The sequence below is a fragment of the Leuciscus leuciscus genome (genome assembly GCF_965113295.1).
Source record: "Leuciscus leuciscus genome assembly, chromosome: 5".
NCBI classification, from domain to species: Eukaryota; Metazoa; Chordata; class Actinopteri; order Cypriniformes; family Leuciscidae; genus Leuciscus; species Leuciscus leuciscus.
This window is the reverse complement of record NC_138729.1, coordinates 46,605,782-46,629,440: the sequence shown is the minus strand read 5'-3', so window position 1 is coordinate 46,629,440 and position 23,659 is coordinate 46,605,782. Positions and strand designations below refer to the sequence as shown.

Below are 23,659 nucleotides of genomic sequence, written 5' to 3'. Positions count from 1 at the left end.
AATCTTCGTTCCCAGGATCTTTTCCTGCTATCTGTCCCAAAGGTCAGAACTGAGCTAGGAAAAAAGGCTTTTAAGTTTGCGGCTCCCTCTGCTTGGAACAATTTACAGAAATCCATGAAACTTACTGAGCTCGTCTCATTGGTCGCTTTTAAGAGGTTGTTGATTGACATGGAGGCAGACACATCTGGCTGCAGATGTTTTACCTAGCGTGTTTTTAGGATTGTAGTTGACTTTGAAAGATTTGCTGTGTTAGTTGTTTTATGTTTCTAGTGTTTTTGTATATTTTGTATGTACTGTATGTGTGGTATAGTACTGCTGCCTGTCTTGGCCAGGACACTCTTGTAAAAGAGATTTTTAATCTCAATGAGTCTCTTCCTGGTTAAATAAAGGTTTAATAAATAAAATAAAAATTTACACTGTCGTTCAAAAGTTTGGAGTCACTAAAACTTTTATTCAACAAAAAGGCAGTAAATTGATCAAAAGTGACAGTGAAGACATTTATAATGTTACAAAAGATTTCTATTTCAAATTAATGATGTTCTATTGGACTTTCTATTCGTAAAATTAGAATAGAAGAAAAAAGAAAAACAAAGATTCCACAAAATTATTGATGATAATAATAAGAAATGTTTCTTAAGCAGCAAATCAGCATACTTAAATGATTTCTGAAGGATCATGTGACACTAAAGACTGGAGTAATGATGCTGAAAATTCAGCTTTGATCACAGGAATAAATTACATTTAACAAAACATTTAAAAAAAAAAAATATTTCACAATATTACTGTTTTTACTGTATTTATCATCAAATAAAGACAGCCTTGGTGAACAAAAGAGACTTTTTTCAAAAACATTTAAAAACCTTACAGCCCCCAAACTTTTGAAAGGTAGTGAACCTTTTTAACTTGCTTTGGAATTATATCTCTTATGGAAAGAAAATGTAAAAATGTATTTAAAAATAAATCTAAATTAAAATATGAAAGGTCATAATGGTACATTTCTAATGTACATCTAACATTATAATTGGTAGAAAAACTTAAAAAGTAACTTAATACAAAGCAAATATTAAAAATATCTGTTCACATTCACACATCACATACATTGTAATGAAAGAAAAGTCTCTCCAAGAAATTACTTAACCTTCAAAAAGTAAATATTTAAATATAACTCAAGCCATTTCAAATGAGTTGAGTAAAAACAGCATGCATTTATTTCAGACACAGCTCTTCTATAGATTAAACAGCTCTAAAATGGCTGCCTGCCTGTGAGAGCAGGACCTGTCTGTACTTGCGCCTGCATGTGTGAATGCTACCGGCAAAAATTTGTGCCGCGGGATCCATTCCCATCCATCAGCCAACGCAAGCGAGAAAAGCCGGCCAAATGAGAGAACCGATAAATGAAACATAGGAGGGAGGCTTGAACAAAATTAGCTCCATCATTGCTATTAGCACTAGCTAATCACATTCCAGCATGGTGTAAGGGTTGACATTTAGTCTGTCCAGGGAAGATAAATGTGCTGTGGGTGTTCGATACGTGGTTGGGGGAGATGGGGCCAGGGGGAAGGACTTAGGATGTTGGATCTGTGTCTCATGGGAGTGTAGCGAGTGTGAACATGCTTGAAGTGATTCTGGACTGTTACAGATAAGATGGCCTCTCTCATCTCTGATCTGAAGCCCATGGTCTCTGTGTGTGGATGTGGCACAGATGCATCTGAGGGTGGGTTTATCTACGGGAGGCACACAGATAAGAAATGTTGTTTTTATTCAGCCATTCTTCAATTCAACCATTATTTAGAAGAGCAGATGAAAAGAAGTGTCTGTCTATGAGATCTCTATCATACACCACTGTGAGATGAATGCAGGGAAACATTCATCTCTGGACAATTAATGCTTCACATGTGAACAATCCACAACATCTCTACAAGCCTCTATCTATCTACAGTAGGTGATGGATATCTGTCTATCTGAATAGATATATCAACAGACAGATAGATGGATGGATAGATGGATAAATGGCCAGCAGCCATATCACCCTGTAGCCCAAGACTGGTTGCTCACTGAAGCTAAGCAGGGTTGAGCTTGGTCAGTACCTGGATGGGAGACCACCTGAGAAAACCAGGTTGCTGCTGGAAAAGGTGTTAGTGAGGCCAGTAGGGGGTGCTCACCCTGTGGTCTGTGTGGGTCCTAACGCCCCAATATAGTGACGGGGACACTATACTGTTAAAGAGCACCGTCCTTCAGATGAGACGTTAAACCGAGGTCCTGACTCTCTGTGGTCATTAAAAATCCCAGGATGTCCTTCGAAAAAAGAGTAGGGGTTTAACCCCGACATCCTGGCCAAATTTGCCCCTTGACCTCTGTCCATCATGGCCTCCTAATCATCCCCATATACTGATTGGCTTCATCACTGTCTCCTCTCCACCAGTAAGCGGGTGTGTGGTGGGCGTTCTGGCGCAATATGGCTGGCGTTGCATCATCCAGGTGGATCTTGCACATTGGTGGTGGTTGAGGAGATTCCCCCTTTCATGTAAAGCGCTTTGAGTACCCAGAAAAGTGCTATATAAATGCAACAAATTATAATTATTATTAAATGGATGGATAGATGGATGGATGGATAGATAGATAGATAGATCTATCACAATCACAATCACAATCTAGCATTAACATCTATCACAATGCCTCAATATCATGTGACCGTTCACCAACTCCTCCTTCAACCATGTTTACATAATCAAACCCATGTGAGATATTTTCACGTGCACATGCAGAAGGCAGAGGAGCCTGTAGATCCTCTCGCCCGGCTCCCTGAATTCTCCTCCGTCCCTCAATCTTGCAGCTTGTTAAATGGAGCTTGCTTGAGGCTTGACAGCATCCCTGTGTTACACTTTCCCTCAAATATCCTCCCTCTCCCGCTCCCTCTCCCTCTCCTGTCATCTTCCACCAGTGAGCTGTCAGCCTTCCTCTCCGTCTTTCTGCTTCACAGCACTTCTCTTTCACCCTCGCTGCCGATAAAAATATTCCATTGCCGCTCTTTGAAACGTTAGGCTTCATGAATCTACCAGACCTTCTGTTTTATCTTCAAGTCATTAGTGGACTATCCCCACCCACACAATGCACGTCGGAGATCCGTTTTCAAAGCTCCTTTTTTTTTTTTTTTTTTTTTTACCCATAGCCGACCGTGCTAACCTTGCGCTTCCTCTGTGTCTTTCATCTGTTTAGTGCTGAGTAAAGCTACTCAAAATGTCATACGCCATCCTCCCAATTATTTTGGTGCATTGTCTCGTCCTCTGGACAGTCACATACCCATGTCCTTTATTGCTGGGCGCCCTTCACTGTAAAGGCCATTTGTCAGACATGGACTACATACTAGCACTCAATATTTTTCTACCTCGTCTCCATCAGTATGCCGGTCATGCCTCTCCTTTCTCTAATCCCAGTAAGGAGCCCCGCTTTGCCTTTTTTTATATTTCTGTTTTTCTCCTTTTCACTCAAGGGGAAGCCCGTATCCTGTCGTGCCATAGAAAGAACAAGCCTGTTTCATAAAAGGTTATTGCATTGCAGACCACAATCTATATAACTGTTTACCGACCTATTAGTTTTGCATTACCTCTGGTATTTTTCTAAACTCAAGAGAATCCCTCATAATAACAGCACTCCAGTCGACCGCTTACTCATTTCACAAAGAAGCCAAGCTGCATTTTCAGATGACGAGCTTATTAGCAGCGCGCCGTTCGACGTGCTGAGGACCACCCTCTTGCAAAACTGACAAGCCGAATGGTGTTTTCAGCTTTGCATAAAATGCACTGATTGCTGCTTGTCTCTCCACTTGTGTGAAAAGCTCTCATCCTGATATAAAAGACGCCACAGGAGAGCGAATAAACCATTGATAAACAAGGAGGCGAAATCAAGGATACTTCTCTACTGTCTAATTTAATTATTTGTATGGAAAACAAAAGGAAACAGAATACTGAACATGGACTTGAGATAATTGTGCAAAGAGAGAGAGAGAGAGAGAGAGAGAGAGAGAGAGAGAGAGAGAGGGGCAGCAGGGACGAGTGGCAATCTCTGACTTAGCACATTTGCATACAGTATGTCTCCAGCATATGGAAAGCATGTAATGAGATTTACAACATTTTATCTCAACCGTACAAGTGGATATGGAAAGTAATGGCAGCCCTTGTTTTGAGACCAACAGGGGTGTTTTGGACATGCTGTGGATGGATTTGAACAAACTCTCAATTGTAGACATTGGAACATACTGTAGCTCATCCTGCATTATTTGCACTGCAGACATGAATGATGCCTCAAATTGTGTGACTTAAAAGTGATCAAAATGTTCACCTTGCAGACACTGAAAATGGGTGGAAACATCCCACAGACACATATCTAACAAACTTTTTGTCTTGGTTTCCATTAAAGTCCCCCATGTAGTCAATAATTGTATCACTTAAAACTCATCTTTGGTCACCAAAACGACATATTTAAATGTTTTTTCCTTGAATTTTTTTTCTTCTTCATGCCTTAAAATAGCTTGAATGTAACTCTACACCCTTGCCTAATTTAGTAAACGCGGTTCTATGAATATGCAAATGAGCCCCGTCTCCATTCACTCACGCCAGCTCAGAGATCCACTCGTTGACGATCACACGTGGATGTGATTGGTTACAAGGTCGTTTGAGATGTCAGAAACACCAGTGATTTCAAACTGCGTTTTTGAGACTCTTTGGTTCACTGCAGTTTTAAGGAGAAAATACTCAGCAATGGTGTTGACTTATGAATTTGCAAATGGTTTGTCTTAAAGCATATTAAAAACACCACATAGACATTTAAACAACATTAAAAACTTTATTTTCACCACAGGGAGACTTTAAACCCATAATTAAAACTAGATAAATTTGCTTTTTAAGTAAATACTGTTGTAAGATAATAAAAAAATTGTAATAGCATTGAAAAATATTTTATTTGACCACATAAACAAATTGTTTTGATTTGATTTAAGCTTAAACCTCACTAAATTTTGTACGGAGCCCTTAAAGGGACATAGTGAAGGAAAAAAATATGGGATGGGTGGAAAATGTATGCGTCAATATTTTTCTGTTTATTTTGCTGAGAAACTATGCGATCACTTGAAAAACCTTTGCATTCCCTTGCAACACGTTTGTGCTCCCCCGAGAAACATCGCATACACTCGCAAACAACACGAAGGTTTTGCAAGCGAACGTAAGGTTTTTCGGGGGAATGCGAAACATTTGCGAGATGTCATTTTTCCTTCTACCTCATATTTTTTCCATCACCATGATACCACGCTCCAAAATTTAAGACATTCTCTGAAAACAAGTCTTAATATTTTATGCAATTTTGCATCTTTATGGATGTTTAGATATTTTTAATTCAAATCAAGACCAAAATATGACTTAAGATTTGCAGTGCAAAATAACGACGATTGCACTGACAATGTATTGATTAGTTTTGCACAGGCGAACAAACTGACATTATGTTCAGAATTGATTTGAATATTATGTGAGAATTGTTCAATATTTTGCACATTTGCCCATGAGTAAAGAATAAAAAAATGAATGAAATCATAATCTAGTGGCTTCATACTTCATGTGATTTTAGAGGGCATCTGAGTTGCCCGCCAGTTCATTCCCCATCAGCGCCATTTTCTGCATTACATGAATATAGAGGATTACTCATTTCCGGAGTTGACATTAATTACACTCATTACCACTGAATAAACAAATGAGTGACAGTGCCAACATCTTAATCATGTGGCAGAATATAGAAATAAATTCACCACATTTCAAGCCTCTTTAGCACCCACTGGTTCCGCTTCGTTGTGAGCTTTCTGAAGGCCAATTAACCACAGAATTAAAGCACCAATTAAAATCCAGTGCCAAGTTTAGATGTAGAGAGAAAAAATAGTGATCGAGACTTCATCTATTTTTGTTAACTGTTGATGTATTCAACTAGACACCACACTGAAATTAAATTACTAATTTCAGAGACTGGCGTTAACACATGGATTTTTGATTTTACTCCTTAAAAATAGCAATAAGATTAAAAAAAAATGTAAAAGATAAAATAATATGACTCAGAAAAAAAGTCTAGTATGTATTGATCAAGAATATCTTTGAGATTAACCTAGATAAAAAGGTTAAAATATAAAGGACCAGCACACCAGCAACTCATGCTGTAGAAACCAATGGATGAAACATCAGCTTTCTCCTGACTGTGACTGTATGGACATACTGTAGTTTCTGATCACCCAGCAGGCATTATTGACCTGTACACATGGACGCTCACATATTTAAATGTATCAGGCTCTAGTTCCTGTACATCTGATCATAAGCAGCAATGGTGTTGGCACGTGTGGTGGTATAGGTTAAAGCCAGAGAGGAACAGTGTGGATGTGGAGGTTAAAGCCAGTGAGGAACAGTGTGGATGTGTGGAGGTAGAGGTTAAAGCCAGTGAGGAACAGTGTGGATGTGGAACAGTGTGGATGTGTGGAGGTAGAGGTTAAAGCCAGTGAGGAACAGTGTGGCTGTGTGGAGGTAGAGGTTAAAGCCAGTGAGGAACAGTGTGGATGTGTGGAGGTAGAGGTTAAAGCCAGTGAGGAACAGTGTGGATGTGTGGAGGTAGAGGTTAAAGCCAGTGAGGAACAGTGTGGATGTGTGGAGGTAGAGGTTAAAGCCAGTGAGGAACAGTGTGGATGTGGAGGTTAAAGCCAGTGAGGAACAGTGTGGATGTGGAGGTAGAGGTTAAAGCCTGTGAGGGACAGTGTGGATGTGGAACAGTGTGGATATGTGGAGGTAGAGGTTAAAGCCAGTGAGGAACAGTGTGGATGTGTGGAGGTAGAGGTTAAAGCCAGTGAGGAACAGTGTGGATGTGTGGAGGTAGAGGTTAAAGCCTGTGAGGAACAGTGTGGATGTGGAACAGTGTGGATGTGTGGAGGTAGAGGTTAAAGCCAGTGAGGAACAGTGTGGATGTGTGGAGGTTAAAGCCAGTGAGGAACAGTGTGGATGTGGAGGTTAAAGCCAGTGAGGAACAGTGTGGATGTGGAGGTTAAAGCCAGTGAGGAACAGTGTGGATGTGGAGGTAGAGGTTAAAGCCAGTGAGGAACAGTGTGGATGTGTGGAGGTAGAGGTTAAAGCCAGTGAGGAACAGTGTGGATGTGTGGAGGTAGAGGTTAAAGCCAGTGAGGAACAGTGTGGATGTGGAACAGTGTGGATGTGTGGAGGTAGAGGTTAAAGCCAGTGAGGGACAGTGTGGATGTGGAACAGTGTGGATGTGTGGAGGTAGAGGTTAAAGCCAGTGAGGAACAGTGTGGATGTGGAGGTAGAGGTTAAAGCCAGTGAGGAACAGTGTGGATGTGGAGGTAGAGGTTAAAGCCAGTGAGGAACAGTGTGGATGTGGAGGTAGAGGTTAAAGCCAGTGAGGAACAGTGTGGATGTGGAGGTAGAGGTTAAAGCCAGTGAGGAACAGTGTGGATGTGGAGGTAGAGGTTAAAGCCAGTGAGGAACAGTGTGGATGTGGAGGTAGAGGTTAAAGCCAGTGAGGAACAGTGTGGATGTGGAGGTAGAGGTTAAAGCCAGTGAGGAACAGTGTGGATGTGTGGAGGTAGAGGTTAAAGCCAGTGAGGAACAGTGTGGATGTGTGGAGGTAGAGGTTAAAGCCAGTGAGGAACAGTGTGGATGTGGAACAGTGTGGATGTGTGGAGGTAGAGGTTAAAGCCAGTGAGGAACAGTGTGGATGTGGAACAGTGTGGATGTGTGGAGGTAGAGGTTAAAGCCAGTGAGGAACAGTGTGGATGTGGAGGTAGAGGTTAAAGCCAGTGAGGAACAGTGTGGATGTGGAGGTGGAGGTTAAAGCCAGAACAGTGTGCATGTAGGTGTTGTCACTGATGACAGGCTGTTCCTCACACTTTTCTCTCAGCTCCTCTCAATGCCTTTCCTAATTGCTACTTTCTTTTTTCTCCCTGCGGTAAAATCTGTAATATTATTTCACCTCTTTTGTCTGCTTTCCCCTTTTCTTATTTGACTTTGTTTTGACTCTTTTCTGTTCTTTTTGTGAGCGACTACAGCATGGGTCATAGTATTCATTAGTATGGTGAAAGAAAGCCACAGAGGCTAAGAATAATAATTTTAGCAAGCGGTTTAAAAAAAAAAACAAGCGTGTTCATGTGACTGCTTTCTCTGCAACTAGCTGAACTAAAATAAGTTTATTTTCTTTAATAAATAAATAAAAATCGCATCTAAACTTGATAAACTGGTTCTCAAGTTTAGATGCAATTTTAATTTATTAATTAAAGAAAACAAACTTTTTTTTTCAGCTAGTTGCCAAGGCAACATACCTTATTTTCATTTAGTATAACTAGATGTACTAACTAAAACTAAAACTACACACCTATTCATGGGTTTCATCAGGTCCCTTTCCACAGGTGTATAAAATCAAGCACCTAGATTATGAATGGAGACTGCATTGTGCTTGATTAATACACCTGTGGAAAGGGACCTGATGAAATCCATGAATAGACTGAACACGGTATATGCATGTGCATGACGTCATTGTTTTCACAAATTGAAGTTTTTGTAGTTTACACAGAGACGATAACGGTCTCGTATTCAAATCCCTTTTTCAAAAGTTTATGTATAAAATTGAATGTTATCGTGATCAGCCTGATAAGAAAATTTGGCCGTTATATTAAAGCCGATAAATAATGGATTATTTCCTTCAGAATAGAACTTCAGATGCGCACTGTTCTCCATGATGGTTTTGGATTGCTTGAAATATGACTGGAATCACTTCAAAAAAGGAAAATACAGTGCAACATGTGCAGCACTCGTCTACTAGGCTACAATTATAATGAGAACATGTGTGCTTGAGACATGGCTTTTAATGGTGAGACATTTGTTTTTGCAATCAGGCTCTTAAAAATTATCAAAAAATTTGGGATTTAGATTTATCGGCCAATATATTGGTTATTGGCTTTCAAATATAAAGAATGATCGGTTATCTGCCAATTTTTTTATATCGGTGCATCCTTAATAAATACGCTACCATTTCATCCTTTGTGCCCATCTTCATCATTATCGGACTAGAACGTGACACTTACGCTCAACAAGGCTGCATTTATTTGATGAAAAATATAGTGAAATGTTTTTTATTTTATTTTAATATATTTAAATTGTAATTTATCCCTGTGAATCAAAGCTGGATTTTCAGCATCATTATGCCAGTCTGCAGTCACATGATCCTTCAGAAATCATTCTAATATGATGATTTGCTCCTCAAGAAACATTTCTTACTATTATCAGTGTTGAAAACAGTGAAACCATTATACGTTTTTTTCAGGATTCTTTGAAGAATACAAAGTTCAAAATAATAGCATTTATTTGTAATACAACAATGTAAAAGTCTTTACTGTCACTTTTAACCAATTTAATGCATCTTTGCTTTAAAAAGTATTTAAAAATGTGTAAATTGTACAAGCTGTTGTAACTACAAGCAGTTAAAAGTGTTTTCTTTCTCTAGCCATATCTTATTACACCAGGACAGTGGACAGTGGACACTCTACGTCCCTGACCCCTTTAACATGTAAACATACAGTATATTTACCACACGTCCTGTGGACATAAAGGACTAAAACACCAGGAAAAGGTAAAGGGCAGAAGAGAGGGACATTTAGAATAGAAATTGGCTGAGAGTAAAGAGGCAACAGGAAAGGTGACACAGATGAAAGGTGTTGTTGGGACAGAAAGGTAAAGATGGATGCTCAAGGAGAACAGATGCCTGAGGTTTCTGCAGTAACATTGAGTATAAGCTGTGGAATGCAGATGATTTTATTGATGCTGGAGCAAAGCGAAGCAGATCAGGACTTATTTGTGTCTGCCTTCTGTACCACATGCTCAAAGTTTGCCAGATGGTTCATGAATAACAGAGAATCGAGCAGGTTGCGGGAAAAATAAATAAAGGAACGCACGCAGACACTTTGGTTTACTACTGAGGCCAGAAACATACTTAATGCAAGTTCACAAATGCAAATAAATCCTAGGCCAACACATTCCCATAATACACAAGTAAAAATACTTCTTCTAAAAGCAGCTTAATGTGGATAGAGAACTGTAAGTAAGTCAAGTCAAGTCAAGTCAAGTTTATTTGTATAGCGCTTTTCACAATACAGATTGTATCAAAGCAGCTTCACAGTATTAAATTAAAATAATACAACAAAGTTTGTTTCAAGAGGAATTTATTGATTGATAAAATTAAATTAAATATCCCCAAAATATCCCCAACTGAGCAAGCCAAAGGCAACAGTGGCAAGGAACCGAAAAACTCCATCAAGTGACCTAATGGTGTCCTAAAACTCCATCAGGTGACCTAATGGAGAAAAAAAAAACCTTGGGAGAACCCAGGCTCAGTCGGGGGCCAGTTCTCCTCTGGCATTTATGAGCTAGAGGCCGGATTGTAGTTTGAACTGTAGGATTATATGAATGCCTGGCTGAAGAGATGCGACTTTAATCTAGTTTTAAACTGGGAGAGCGAGTCTTACTAAAGTACTTACTAAAAGTAAGCCATTTTAGGTTGAATTCTCAAATTTCTATATTTCATATACAGCTATTTTTACAGATTTTTATTTTATTTTGTGCCTTTAGGGGGCAGAAATGACACACTTCACTTTATTTTTGCATTACTGTGATGACAATAAACCTCAAGGGTGAGCTAGTGTTACCAAGAAGTGTTGTTTAGGGAGCATCTATAGACACTTAAAGGGGCTATATGTAAGATTTTATAAATTAATATTTTTTTTATTGCCAACGTGTGAACAGCTTGTTACAAGTTCACTTAACGGCCACCGGTGTCACCAATAATAAGGGTTTCTGAATTCTATATAGCTCCTTTAAAAATTATAGTATTGGCATAAATGGGTCCATGAAGAACCTTAAACATCCATGGAACCTTTCCATTCCACAAAAGGTTCTTGAGAGAGGAAAAAAAGTTTTTATTTTTATTTTTAAAATGTTCACTAAGAAAGAACAAAGGTTATTTTAGTAACTGTCCACTGAAAGGTTCTTTGGAGAAGCAAAAGTGGTTATTCTATGGCAGGGGTTTTCAACCGGTGGTCCGCGGCCCCCTTGTGGTCCGCGGCGGCATTGCATGTGGTCCGTGACATGCATTCCAGCCTACATAATTTCATTATTAACATCACTTTTTTTCCATAAAAAAAAAGTTTGTCTTAAAAAAAAGGCAAGTCAGTCAGTAGCCTAATAAATACATTGGCATTCAGTAAAGTGTCGAACCCATACAAAGTAGAACCATTGTCCGCTTTACATAAAACAAATCACAACATGACCTTGTGTGAGTGAGTGAGTGAGTGAGTAGCGTTCACACCAAACGCGAATAGAGCGTCTGGCGCAAGTGATTTGCATGTCAAGTCAATGTAAAGACGCGTTTACGCGCATCTGGAGGTCCTGCAGCGCGAATGAGGCGTTTAGCGCGGCGCGGTCGCGCGAATGAGGCAAATTGAGCATCTGGCGCGATATGCGGGAGTGATTTGAGGGTGAGAGAGCGAGAGAGAAAGAGAGAATTCTGATTAGTCGAGAGGATGTATCGCGTTTAGGCTAAAAATAGGTTTGGCGCTTATCGCGATTGGGAAAGAAACTGCATCTTGCAGTACATTTTAAACAAGGAAATATAGCGATTTGGCATGAAATGTTGATGGAGCCCGTGAATAGGTTCAGTACACAGCAAAATGACATGACAAACTCATTTAAAAAAAAAAAAAAAAAAAAGCCATTTCCTCAATTCGACGTCTGACTGTGCTATCTGACAAAGGAATCCACACACTATATGTTGGGGATATTTTGGGGATATTTAATTAAATTTTATCAATCAATAAATTCTACTAGAAACAAACCTTGTTGTAGGCTATTATTTTAATTTAATACTGTGAAGCTGCTTTGATACAATCTGTATTGTGAAAAGCGCTATACAAATATACTTGACTTGACTTGACTTGACACTACACACACAATAGTGGGCCGCCGATTACTTGTTAGTCAGAATGGTGGTCCCTGGCACAGAACCAGTTGAAAACCCCTGTTCTATATCACTGTTATTTTTAAGAGTGTATGAATGTTTAACAGATCTATCTTACTCAACAATATTTTGTTCAATGCTCTACCCTCACAGTAGTTATGTATTTTTAATACCTGAAAGAGAGAAAAAAAATTCAGGATTCTTTGATGAATAGAAAGATAAAAAGTACATTATTTTTTAAATATAAATCTTTTGAAATATTTTGAATGTCTTCACTGGCACTTTTGCTCAATTTAATGCATCCTTGCTGAATAAAAGTATACATTTCTACAGCATTCTAACACGTTTAGGAACCAACAAACATGAAATTGAGCTTAGAGGCTAAAAGCATCTGTTCATGTAAGATTGTACATTGTGTTTCAGGGCTGAGACTGTTGCGTTTAAATTTATGGATTTTCAATAAAGACACCGTAATAATTAATAAACTTTAATGTGAGTGGTTAATAAACTAAGACTTTGGGAGGTATGGTTTCAGGTCCAAACCACTTGACCCAATCTGATTAGTAGCCTACGTATTAAAAAAAATATGAATAATTTGAGTACTTCTAATAACACGTTCCAATTCTCTCAAAACAATTCCCATTGCTTAACTCTGAATTTCCCTCCTCCCACCCATGCAATCCACTTCTCTTGCTAACAATTATGATTTCCCAGCCCATTTCTCACAAACCCACATGCTCCACCTGGATTATGAGCCAAAATAAACACAAACACAAGTATAATCATATTATATTCATAACTATTCCCAAAGCTTCTTCTTAAGTCAGCATAGTCATACTAGTTTTAGTACTCAGAGACTAGTAGCTCAGAACACTCATCATTCACAAAGTATTACAAATTCCCTGCCGCTTAAAGACCCCTTAACATGTCTTGTTTCATTTTTTTTATGTTTTATTTTTTTTTGTCTACATCACAGCTTCGAACCATGATTTGATGGTGATACTTAATCATTCTAAGCATTTGGATAAGATGAGCCATAGAAATTTGGTCAATTTTTTTCCTCTAAGAAAAAGACAATACATTTTGAATATTTTGTTAATCTGTATAGAACACTAGAGCAGTGTTATTTAGAATTTTTGTTTATTTTATTATTAATACTTTATTATTAATTAGCTTTTGTTTTTATTTTAAGTTTTCATTTTAATTTTAGTTTACGTTTTAGTCACCTGTTATGCATTTGTGTATTTTTTTATATATATTTCAGTTTAGCTTTTCTCTATATTTTTTTTTTTTTGTTTTTTTTGTTTTAGTACTTCAACTTATTTTTACTTCAGTTAGTTAGGTATAATTTCAAATTTTTTTTATTTTAATTTTTAATTTTTTTATTTCAGCCTTATTTCAATTAACTGAAACACACTGTATGTATGTGTATACACACAGTATATACACACAGTATATATATATATATATATATATATATATAGTTTTAGTTAAGTGTTAATAACAACACTTAACAATAACAACACAAGCATGCTAACATATGTAGATTTGTATGCAGTTCTGTTTAATAACAGCTAGAGCACCAAAAGTTACGGACTGCAGCTTTAAACTATTAATACATTTGAATATGCTTTCAGATATAGATACGAATGTAATACTCTCAGCTCTGTTCAACATGTTTAAAGCCATTATGCAAAAGTCCAAAATGTTCTCCTCAAATCAGCACTGAAAATACTAAACAAGTAGTTTCTGTCTGGACACGCTCATATGTTTCCATGCTACAGATGATTTTAGGATTCAGTATCTCAAATGTCACGCTACATCATCAGTACATAAACCACACCATACTTTTCATGTACCTCGGATCCAGGATATTTACTTACTACAAAGACACATTTAGTTTCAGATAGCTAACCCTGTGGACAGATCTGTCAAAATAAAAAAGGCTCCTCTACGCCTCCGTTCCAATGAAAAAATAAATAAATTCAGCGACGCGCCAAACGCGCTGCTTTCATCACAATGTAAACAATTTATTTTCTGTGAGTCGAGACGTGAGCTGGAAATCCCCCAACTTCACCGAGACTGACAGTGGCATCTTTTAGGTGCCTAACTTAATGAGATCCTGGACTGGCGGATAAACATTCTAATTCAGTTTTGGGAGGCAAAGTGATTCGAAATGCAGTCTAGAGTAGAAACATCTGCGAGCTTAAATAGCTGCACGTTGGAAGCAAATTGAAAATTGGCTTGGCGCACAAAGCGCTGTCATTCATTCAGGCTTTTCTCACCCAATATATAAACACGAACATGTTTGTTGCTGGAACTGTATTTCCACACCTTTAATTACAATGGAAAAATCCTTCAGTGCAACAGTGCAACAGTGCTAGAAAGCAGTGTTTTCTCTGCGCATTTAATCTTGATTACAGATAACTGAGGACGGGCTGTCATCTAAAGAGGGTCATCAGCTGGCCATTATCTTGAGTACACAAATAACACTTTTATCCAAATAAACGGCTGAAAGTGGCTCTAGCTGCAACTGGAGGGCAGGACAGAGAAAATTTGAATGAATCGCTTGCTTGCTAGTCTCATTTTTATAAATATCCATGTACATTTTACTCTGTAGTCAGCAATAATTCCTTTACTCATCTCTCACGTTGATGTAATCGCTGAGTATTCCTTGTTAGTACATTTATTATGCAATTTCGTAACCCATAGTTCATATAGTAACAGGCCCTGTGGTGTAGCTTCCACCTAGAGACCAGTCAAACCTATTTTAAAGGCCCTTTTTAAAACATTTTTATATCTTTAATTCAACCAAACACAGTCAAATCAAGTTTTGCATGAGAATTTTTCTTCTTGAAATGAAATATGGCTGTTGTACCTTCCAAGACTCATTATGTAAATGCCTTCTGTTGTGATAGACTAAACCATTTAGAAATGAAATGAGCAACAATGTTAATCCCTCCCCTCCAATCACCATTTTCTACACTCCAATCAATTCCTGATGATAAAAACATGGTCCACCATACACTTTTTATTCCTTGTTGAATATCCAATTTCTATGGAAGCTTATATCCACCACAGAAAAAAAAAAAAAAAAAAAAAAAAAAAATTATATATATATATATATATATATATATATATATATATATATATATATATATATATATATATATATATATATATATATATATATATATATATATATATATTTTTTATATATCTTGCAATTGCGAGTTATTCTGACTTTTTCTCTCAGAACTTTGAGTTTTTAAAAAGTCGCGATTACCTTTTTTGTGTTTTTATTCCACTTTGTGGAGATAAGCTTCCGTATATACTTCTATCACATTGTGAATATAAAATGGGTTGCAAATGTTTACTTTAACATGGCACCAATATCAGGATTATTTCTGAACTATTACAAAATTTTGCAGCTTTTGGAGGTTCAAATCCCACTTATTAGTCCCTGTTAAAACTTTCCATGCTCTTTCATTGGATGCAGCAAAGCTACTCTGCTTGCTCACACATATATAAATTATATTTCACATCATTACCTTTTTAACCTTCTTTTCCAGCTGTACTGGACCGTTAATAACTGCAGTGATAAGATTTGTATCCACCTGTAGCAGTCAGACTAACACAAGACTCAACGACGACCTCTCAAATTTCGATGAACTCTGGATAAAAATAGCTGAATGGCACCGTGGAGCTGACAACTGTCAATATTGAGCTTCTGTGATTAAGTGTTTGAACGGCAGCGTCTCGCTGTCTCGCTCTGTGGTCAGCAGTAGGTCAGATGATATGGCTCAGATTCTTCACAGACACAACACCGTATAGATGTGCAACACAAGCTTTCTTTTGTACGTTTCAGTGAAAATCATCTGTTCTGGAGATACAAGGGTCTCTTCAGAACACACTCCTGTGTTTTGGCACTGTAATTGTGTGTGTGTGAGTGAGTGAGTGTGCGTCTAGTTATGCTGCTTTAAACCCTGACAGTTTATTTTCTGTCCTTGGGATAAAACAATGGATTTGTCCCTTGTTCTACATGCTGGAAATCAACCACGCCATGTAAACGTGTGACTAAAGCAGTCCTACATTTCTTTGGGATTTTAAAAATAGCCTGCATCACAGACACACTAAAATACACAAACAACAAAGGCTTTTCTTAAAGGCATGCTGGCATTTTATCATTCTGTCAGTTTTTAGCTTGGTGCATACATTATGTAACTCATGCGACTAGATAATCCATATTCTGCCAGCGGAGACCCAGTTTCTCTGGTCTCTGTAGGAGGAGGTGGGGTGCATGACTTTTGCATGACTTTGCTCAGAATGACACTTCCTGCTGGCATATGTCAAGTGTCACAGCTCAGCCTGTATTTCACAAGAGCAGCTAAAAAAAAAGAAAAAAAAAAGACAAAAACTGGGAATCCAGATTGACACCTACTAGCTGATAGTGGTGGTTAGCACTGATAGAAAATGATAGAGCGAGAGAAAATGCAGTGGTATCGAAAAGTAGTCGAAAACCATTTATATGTGCAAATGCGTTAGATGATCTAGGAATGATCTCTTTTCACATGAGAAATCATGAACAAGATCTATTTAATATCTCAATTATTTCTTGTCTGTCTGTCTGTCTGTCTGTCTGTCTGTGTGCGTGCGAGCAAGTGGTCCTGGTAAACCCTACGTTATGAGAACAAAATGTCCCCACAAAGATGGCAATATCTGAAATCCTAGTCCTTGTTGGGACATGTTTTGGTCCCCATGAGGAAAGCAGCTTATAAATCAGACTAAATGATTTTTTTGAAAATGTAAAAATGCGGAAAGTTTTTTTTTTGATGGGTACGTTTAGGGTTAGGGGATAGAATATACAGTTTGTACAGTATACAATTCATATCTATAGAAAACATGAAAACACAATGTGTGTGTGTGTGTGTGTGTGTGTGTGTGTGTGTGTGTGTGTGTGTGTGTGTGTGTGTGTGTGTGTGTGTGTGTGTGTGTGTGTGTGTGTGTGTGTATACACTATAAAACATGCCAAATCATGCAGACACAATTTTTTAACAGGCTGTCATACACAGAAATTAAACAAGTGAGAGCCAACAAAATATTAATAACAGATTTTTTTTTTGCTGTAAGCTTTTTGTTTTTCTCAGCATTTTATGCATACAAAAAAAAACAAAACAAAACAAAAAAAAAAACATGTAGATGTAGGGCCCTATCTTGCACCCAGCGCAATTGACTTTGTACACCAACGCATGTATCATTCCTATTTTGCACCCGCGCAAAGCGCGCTTTTCCCTCCACAGAAGCACGTCGCTAAACTAGGGAATGAACTTGCGCTCCCTGGGCGGTTCAGCGCAAAAAAGGAGGCGTGTTCCGGCGCAAACGTTCCTTCATGCTATTTAGAAAACAATTGCGCCACTAACCAGGAAAAAATAGTTTAAAGTCAGTGGCGCCTTGCACATGTTATTCATATGCTATTTTAAGGGCGCATGCTTGGCCATAATCAATGTAGCGTGTGCACAACCGGCACTTTGATTCTCTCATCTACACAGAAGCAGCAGTTTTCTTTTTTGCAAATCATACATTATTACGATAGATAGATAGATAGATAGATAGATAGATAGATAGATAGATAGATAGATAGATAGATAGATAGATAGATAGATAGATAGATAGATAGATAGATAGATAGATAATTTATTATAAAAGCCATACGCCTTTTTAACCGAAGTTAATTTGGGTTTCTCCATCCCCAATGTCCCTGACGAGAGCGTTGCTCTCCTTGGCTGTGAACCGCTCCTGGCGCGCGCCTGGCAAATCCGCCATTATAATAGGAATCCGCTTTAGAACAAACGCACCTGCTCTTAAAAGGGAATGTGAGATGTCGCTCTGATTGGTTTATTTCACGTTACGCCCAAACCACACCTATGAATAATGAAGCTACTTCAGACCAACCCATTTTAGATTTGCGCCTGGCGCAAGAGTCATTTATCCCGCCGGGAAAATAGCAACAGCGCCGAGACCCGCCCACAAAGTTACTTGCGCTTTGCGCTTTGACACTTGCGTTTCAGATCGGGTAAAATAGGGCCCGTAGTGTCTTATTTGCCCCCAAAAAATTGTCCGATAAATTCCTCGACCAACTTTAGTGTTTTGTTTTTCCTACATATTTAGAATATTATAAAATATAAAAATATACGAATTTGTAGGGTCATAAAAAAAACAATATCGCCTCCAGACATCACTTTTGACCACTACTGTTGAAGTGTCCCATTTGGGATGCAACTTGTTCTGTCTTAATATACCAGAATCTGTTTCATAACAGCTTCTGTTTTATGTATATGTTTACTGTTCATCAAGCATTAGGCTACTCTGACACTAAATATCTGGAAAAGTCAGAAGAGCATGAAGTAAGCAGAGTCCATTCATCGCAAATGCAGCGAATTAAGAGTGAATAAAAGTGCATTCATCGTTATTAACCAGACCCAGAAGAGTTTATTCATCGTGTGTCTCTCAAAATGAGAGTTTGGAAGGCTTAAGACCTGCGGTTGCACACAACTACTAAATATTTCATAGTCAGACATTGACTTGTCAGGAACTGTCTCATCAGTTTAACATTTCGATCCCTTGTGTTGACTCGCTCTGAGGATTTGTAGCTGGCTCTAACTCTGTATTTGCCAGCATTAAGAGTTTTTCATTCAAGATTAAAAGTACTTTGATCATTTAATTTGTTTGTTTGGAGAGCTTAGAATGCAATGATGAATTTGCAAGGATCTTTTACAAGAAACTTTTTATCACATTCAACCATACTGTTCTTTCTATTTATTCAGTGTACTGTACATACTGTGCACTGTATGCACGGAATGCCACACATTTGCTATAATGAGCAGTATACAACAGAACACACTGTATCCCACAATGCAATGCACATGACTTGACCTTCCACTGTAACAAATAAACCATAAGTTACTCTAAAGACTTAAGATATACAAAGACAGCACACTCATAATACATGGAGAACGGGAGGAAATTCAACACGCAATATGCCGGAATAAGTCCCGCCTTCTAAATAAAAGAGCCAATCGCTGATTGGTAAAGTCATCGCGTCACTGCAGCTGCCGTTAGAAGCTCCAGTTGCTACAGAAAGACACTTAGGACTGCACATGTGCATTGGTGGATCTAGCCTGAAAAACCTTTATTCAAAAAAATTCATCAAATTGATCAAAAATGACAGTACAGACATTTACAGTATAATGTTCTAAGTATAACTTTGTATTCTACAGAAAATGTATCACAGTTTCCACAAAAATATTAAGCAGCACAACTGCTTTTAGCATTGATAATAAGGAAAATATCTTGAGCAGCAAATCAAAATATCAGAATGATTTCTGAAGGATCATGTGACTCTGAAGACTGGAGTAATGATGCTGAAAATTCAGCTTTGACAACATAGGAATAACTTAAATTATTGTTTAATATGATTTTAAAATATATTAAAATAAGAAAACAGTAATATTTCACAATATTACTGTTTCTACTGTATTTGTGGATCAAATAATTCCAGCCTTGTTAAGCATAAGAGACTTCTTTCATGAACATTTACACATTTTAACAGTAGTGTATTCAACTTTCAAATTCATTTCAAATCCACATGGTGCTTGGTAAGAATAAACAAAGCCACACAAAAATACGTAAATATGTAAAATATATAATATCAAATATTCAACAGTTCTAAGATGTATAAAAGCAATGGAAGATTTTAAGATAAAAGTTACCTCAGGGTCATAAAGTCTCATAAACAGCCAAATTAGATATTTCAAGTTACCACTGTATGTTTGGGGAAATCCTTACGAATAGCGTCCCCTTTCCACAGTGTCCTTCAAAGACGCCACCTGTCTTCCCCCAAAGCCCTTCCTTTGTGTATTCAATCTGATTGAAGGCTCTCCGTGAGATCCTCCCTTAATTATACGGCAAATGAGCCATCACAACGCCATTAAAATGATGCTCTTTTTTCCCTTGCATTGACTAACTGTCTTCCCCCGTTTTCCCAGAGCTTTTATTAGCAATAAAATTCAATTTTGCGTTTCCAGGTTGCCAGCCTAAGGGAGTAAAAATGCATTACCCCAGACTGAGAGAAAGTGGGAGCTAATGATTCAGCTGCATACAATCCAAGAGGCTTTCCATCATCACTGCTGAATTATTAGCCTGATGCTATACAGTATCGTCCTGTCGGTGGAAGTGCGAGAATGCGCGTATATCTGTGAAATGAGAGCGCAGATGACTGAGCAGAACAAGTTAAAGTATGTGTGTCTGTGCTATTTTCAGGAAGATTAATTGGTTACCAACAGCAGTAGATCACAAGGGACCGAGTCAAACGTGTGTTTTGTTCTTCTGTTTTGACATTTACAACAAATAGCAAGTTTAAGCTAGTCAGTGAGCGCATCTCCCAATCTGACCAGCTGAAATGTTACCAGAACACCCTTTTGGGTTGTTCTAACGTGCATTTGGGAACGTAACATGCTCCAAACATCCACTCATACTTGTAAAGAGAAGCGTTTATCAACAAAATACAAGCTTTAAAGGTGCAGTTAGTGGTTTTTGAGAAATGCTGTTGAAAGTGGATCACCAAAACACTTGTAGCCAATCAGCAGTAAGGAGCGTGTCCGCTCATAAGGGGGAGGTGCCTGTACTGCATAGCATGTTGTGAATGCGTGGGCGGGGCTATCAAGATAGGGGTGTGGTCCTTTTGCGTAGGAGCGTGTTTGTTTTGGTGATTTCAAATATCAACAGCATTTCTCAGAAATCGCTTACTGCACCTTTAAGGGCTCCCTGCAGTTTTCTGTCAAAATAAAAGTTTCATGCTTTAATATTAGAAAATTAATAAGACAGCCATAATATTAGTATTGTAATTTTACAGTGGTAATGTAAAATATAGAATGTAATATAAAAAGAGCCAAGCCAAACATAAATATTAAGTGCTCTTTTTATGGTCTTAACCATTTTAATTGCAAATCACTGTTTAGGAAATTAGCAAGAATTGCACAAATACTGTTGTTTTCTTTAAAAGTTCAAGCCGTGCAGGTAAACTTGTTTTTTTTACAGGAAGAAGAGTCAGTGTTGTTCCACTCAATGTTAATTACTTCAAACAGTTCATGAGTCGTTGAGAAAATGTCTCCCAGTTCATTTGAGTTTAACATGAGACCAAATATACACTTTATGGTTCAAATCTGGACTCTGACCAGGCCAAAACATGAGCCTGTTTAGCACTTGTCTTTATCCTTCTTTAGGAAGTTTCTGAATCGATGCAGCCAGTAAACAAAGCCGTTATGTTAATGGTTTGAGCGTGTATAAAGTGAGGACACAAAGTTGTGAAGGAGCTGACACAGTTATTTAAAGGGCTATGCGAAACGGGTATTGAAAATCTATTGTCTTGATTTTAGTTAGCAAACATAAACCACATTGCAGTCATTGTGGATTCAGCACAAACATCAGAATCAGAATCAGATTCAGAAAGAGCTTTATTGCCAAGTATGCTTGCGCATACGAGGAATTTGTCTTGGTGACAGTAGCTTCCAGTACACATACAATATAAAGTGACAAGACAAGTGACAAGTAACATAGGTATTTAAATAAAAAAAAATAGAAAAAAATAAAAATAAAATAAAAATAAAAGATTATAAATTATAAATATATATAAAGTTATAAGGTGCTATAATGGAATGTCTGAGGGAAGTATTGCACATGTTTGTTCCACAGTAGGGGAACATTTAAGTGTTCATGAGGTAGATGGCCTGGGGAAAGAAACTTTTCCTGTGTCTGGTTGTTTTTGTGCTCGGTGCTCTGTAGCGTCGACCAGACGGTAACAGTTCAAACAGAAAGTGCCACCTCATTTCTGAGCTAGTAGTACAGGGCTCCCACACTTTTGACCACTGGATTTCCATGACCTTTTCAGTCGCAAATGATTAGTGGAAACGGGCTTTTTACAAATCATTTTACAGAGCTTGCAGGCCAGATTTCCATTATATGCCAGTACCAATCTTTTGAGTTACTAGATTTAGATGATTGCTCTGATTACACTTGTTAATGTACAAACGTCTGCATCAATGGCCCCTTAACGGACAGACTAAACGCTCTTATCATGCTGGAGCAAGTGCTCACAAAGACCAATGTCTAGCCGATTAAATATTTTGAAAGCTGAAAAACGGAAAAATGTACATTAAATAATTTGGGGTTGGTCAATTTTTTTTATGTTTTAGGAAAAAGAGCTCGCCAAGGCTGTATTTCATCAAAAATACAGCAAAAAGTAATATTGTGAAATATTATTACAATTTAAAATAACTGTTTTCTATACATACATACATACATACATACATATACAGTATATATATATATATATATATATATATATATCCCTCTGATGGTCTTCCTTTAGCAGTCACAGTGGGGGCCTTCCCGGTCATAAATGACCGGACACCTAAAAATCAAACTTCCTCCATCCCAGTAAAAACCAATGCAATTTATTTTTGTTCTATAATATTTATTCTTTTTAATTTAGAATTTTGAGACAATTTGATTGAACTTATTAATATTTATGCAATATTTATAGTCCATTTTTTGCCATTGGAAATAATGATTTTTTTTTTTTTTTTTTGAAAAAAAAAAATTCTATGCAGTATTTTCGGGTAAAATAGAGACTAGGCTTTCAGAAAAAAAATTAAACATGTTATTGCATGGGTTTACCACTAGATGCCTGTATAGCTCTAAATGGAGATGTTTGTGAATTCTAGTTGTTTTTGGACCAAATTACTTACTTTTAAGATGTGGATTGAATGTATTTTTTTAGAAATTCTCAAATAATACTTTTTGCCAAGGTTTATAACATTTTATTAATTATTATTTTAATAATTTTAATAATTATTATATTAATTATATATACATATATTAATTATAATTATTAATTATGTCATGTTTTTCACTCTTGATGTTTTAGAGCTTCACCCCTTCATAGCTGAGCACTTTTTTTCTGCATCGTGGCTGATTTGTAGAGAATTTTTGTGTTTTTGTCAATTTCCCATTCATTTCCTATGGGGGTCATTTTTGACCGAAGACCAAAATCGTGACTAATTTTTTTACGACCACTTAGCATGCTCGGATCATGAACTCAATTTTTTTGTGTGTTCACATACCTAATGCCAGAAAAGTCACCAAGTTTCGTAACATTCTGATGAAGCTGTGATTTTTAAAAATTCAAAACAGATTTTTGTCATCTGAATTTATTGGTGTGTATGTGTATAAACGTGTGTTTGTATGTGTGTGTGTGTGGGTGGGTGTGAATTTTTTGCACTCTTGATGTTGTAGAGTGTCACCCCTTTACTACGGTGTACTTTTTTTTAGAATCGTGTCCGATTTGTAGATTGTACAGACAAAAATTCAGAGAATTTTTGTGTTTTTGTAAATTTCCCATTCATTTCCTATGGGTCGGTCATTTTTGACCGAAGACCACAAGTGTGACTATTTTTTTTACGACCACTTAGCATGCTCGGATCATGACCTCAATTTTTTTTTGTATTCACATACCTAATCCCAGAAAAGTCACCAAGTATCATAACCTTCCGATGAAGCTGTGATT

At 37.4% G+C, this 23,659-nt stretch overlaps 1 protein-coding gene across 3 annotated transcripts in view; it reads right to left on the bottom strand.

Annotated features, from left to right (window-relative positions):
* rtn4r (reticulon 4 receptor) overlaps positions 1–23,659 on the bottom strand; it is an 88,624-nt gene that overhangs the window by 2,857 nt on the left and 62,108 nt on the right. Inside the window, exon 1 of one of the 3 annotated variants that reach the window (XM_082170846.1) lies at positions 1,276–1,484. The exons of 1 other annotated variant lie outside the window; for it this stretch is intronic. In XM_082170846.1, the coding sequence (XP_082026972.1) occupies positions 1,276–1,297 (22 nt within the window). In that variant the 5' untranslated portion in view covers positions 1,298–1,484. Of the gene's footprint in view, positions 1–1,275; positions 1,485–23,659 lie in introns of those variants that run through there. One more of the 3 variants, XM_082170844.1, reaches the window with a different exon arrangement.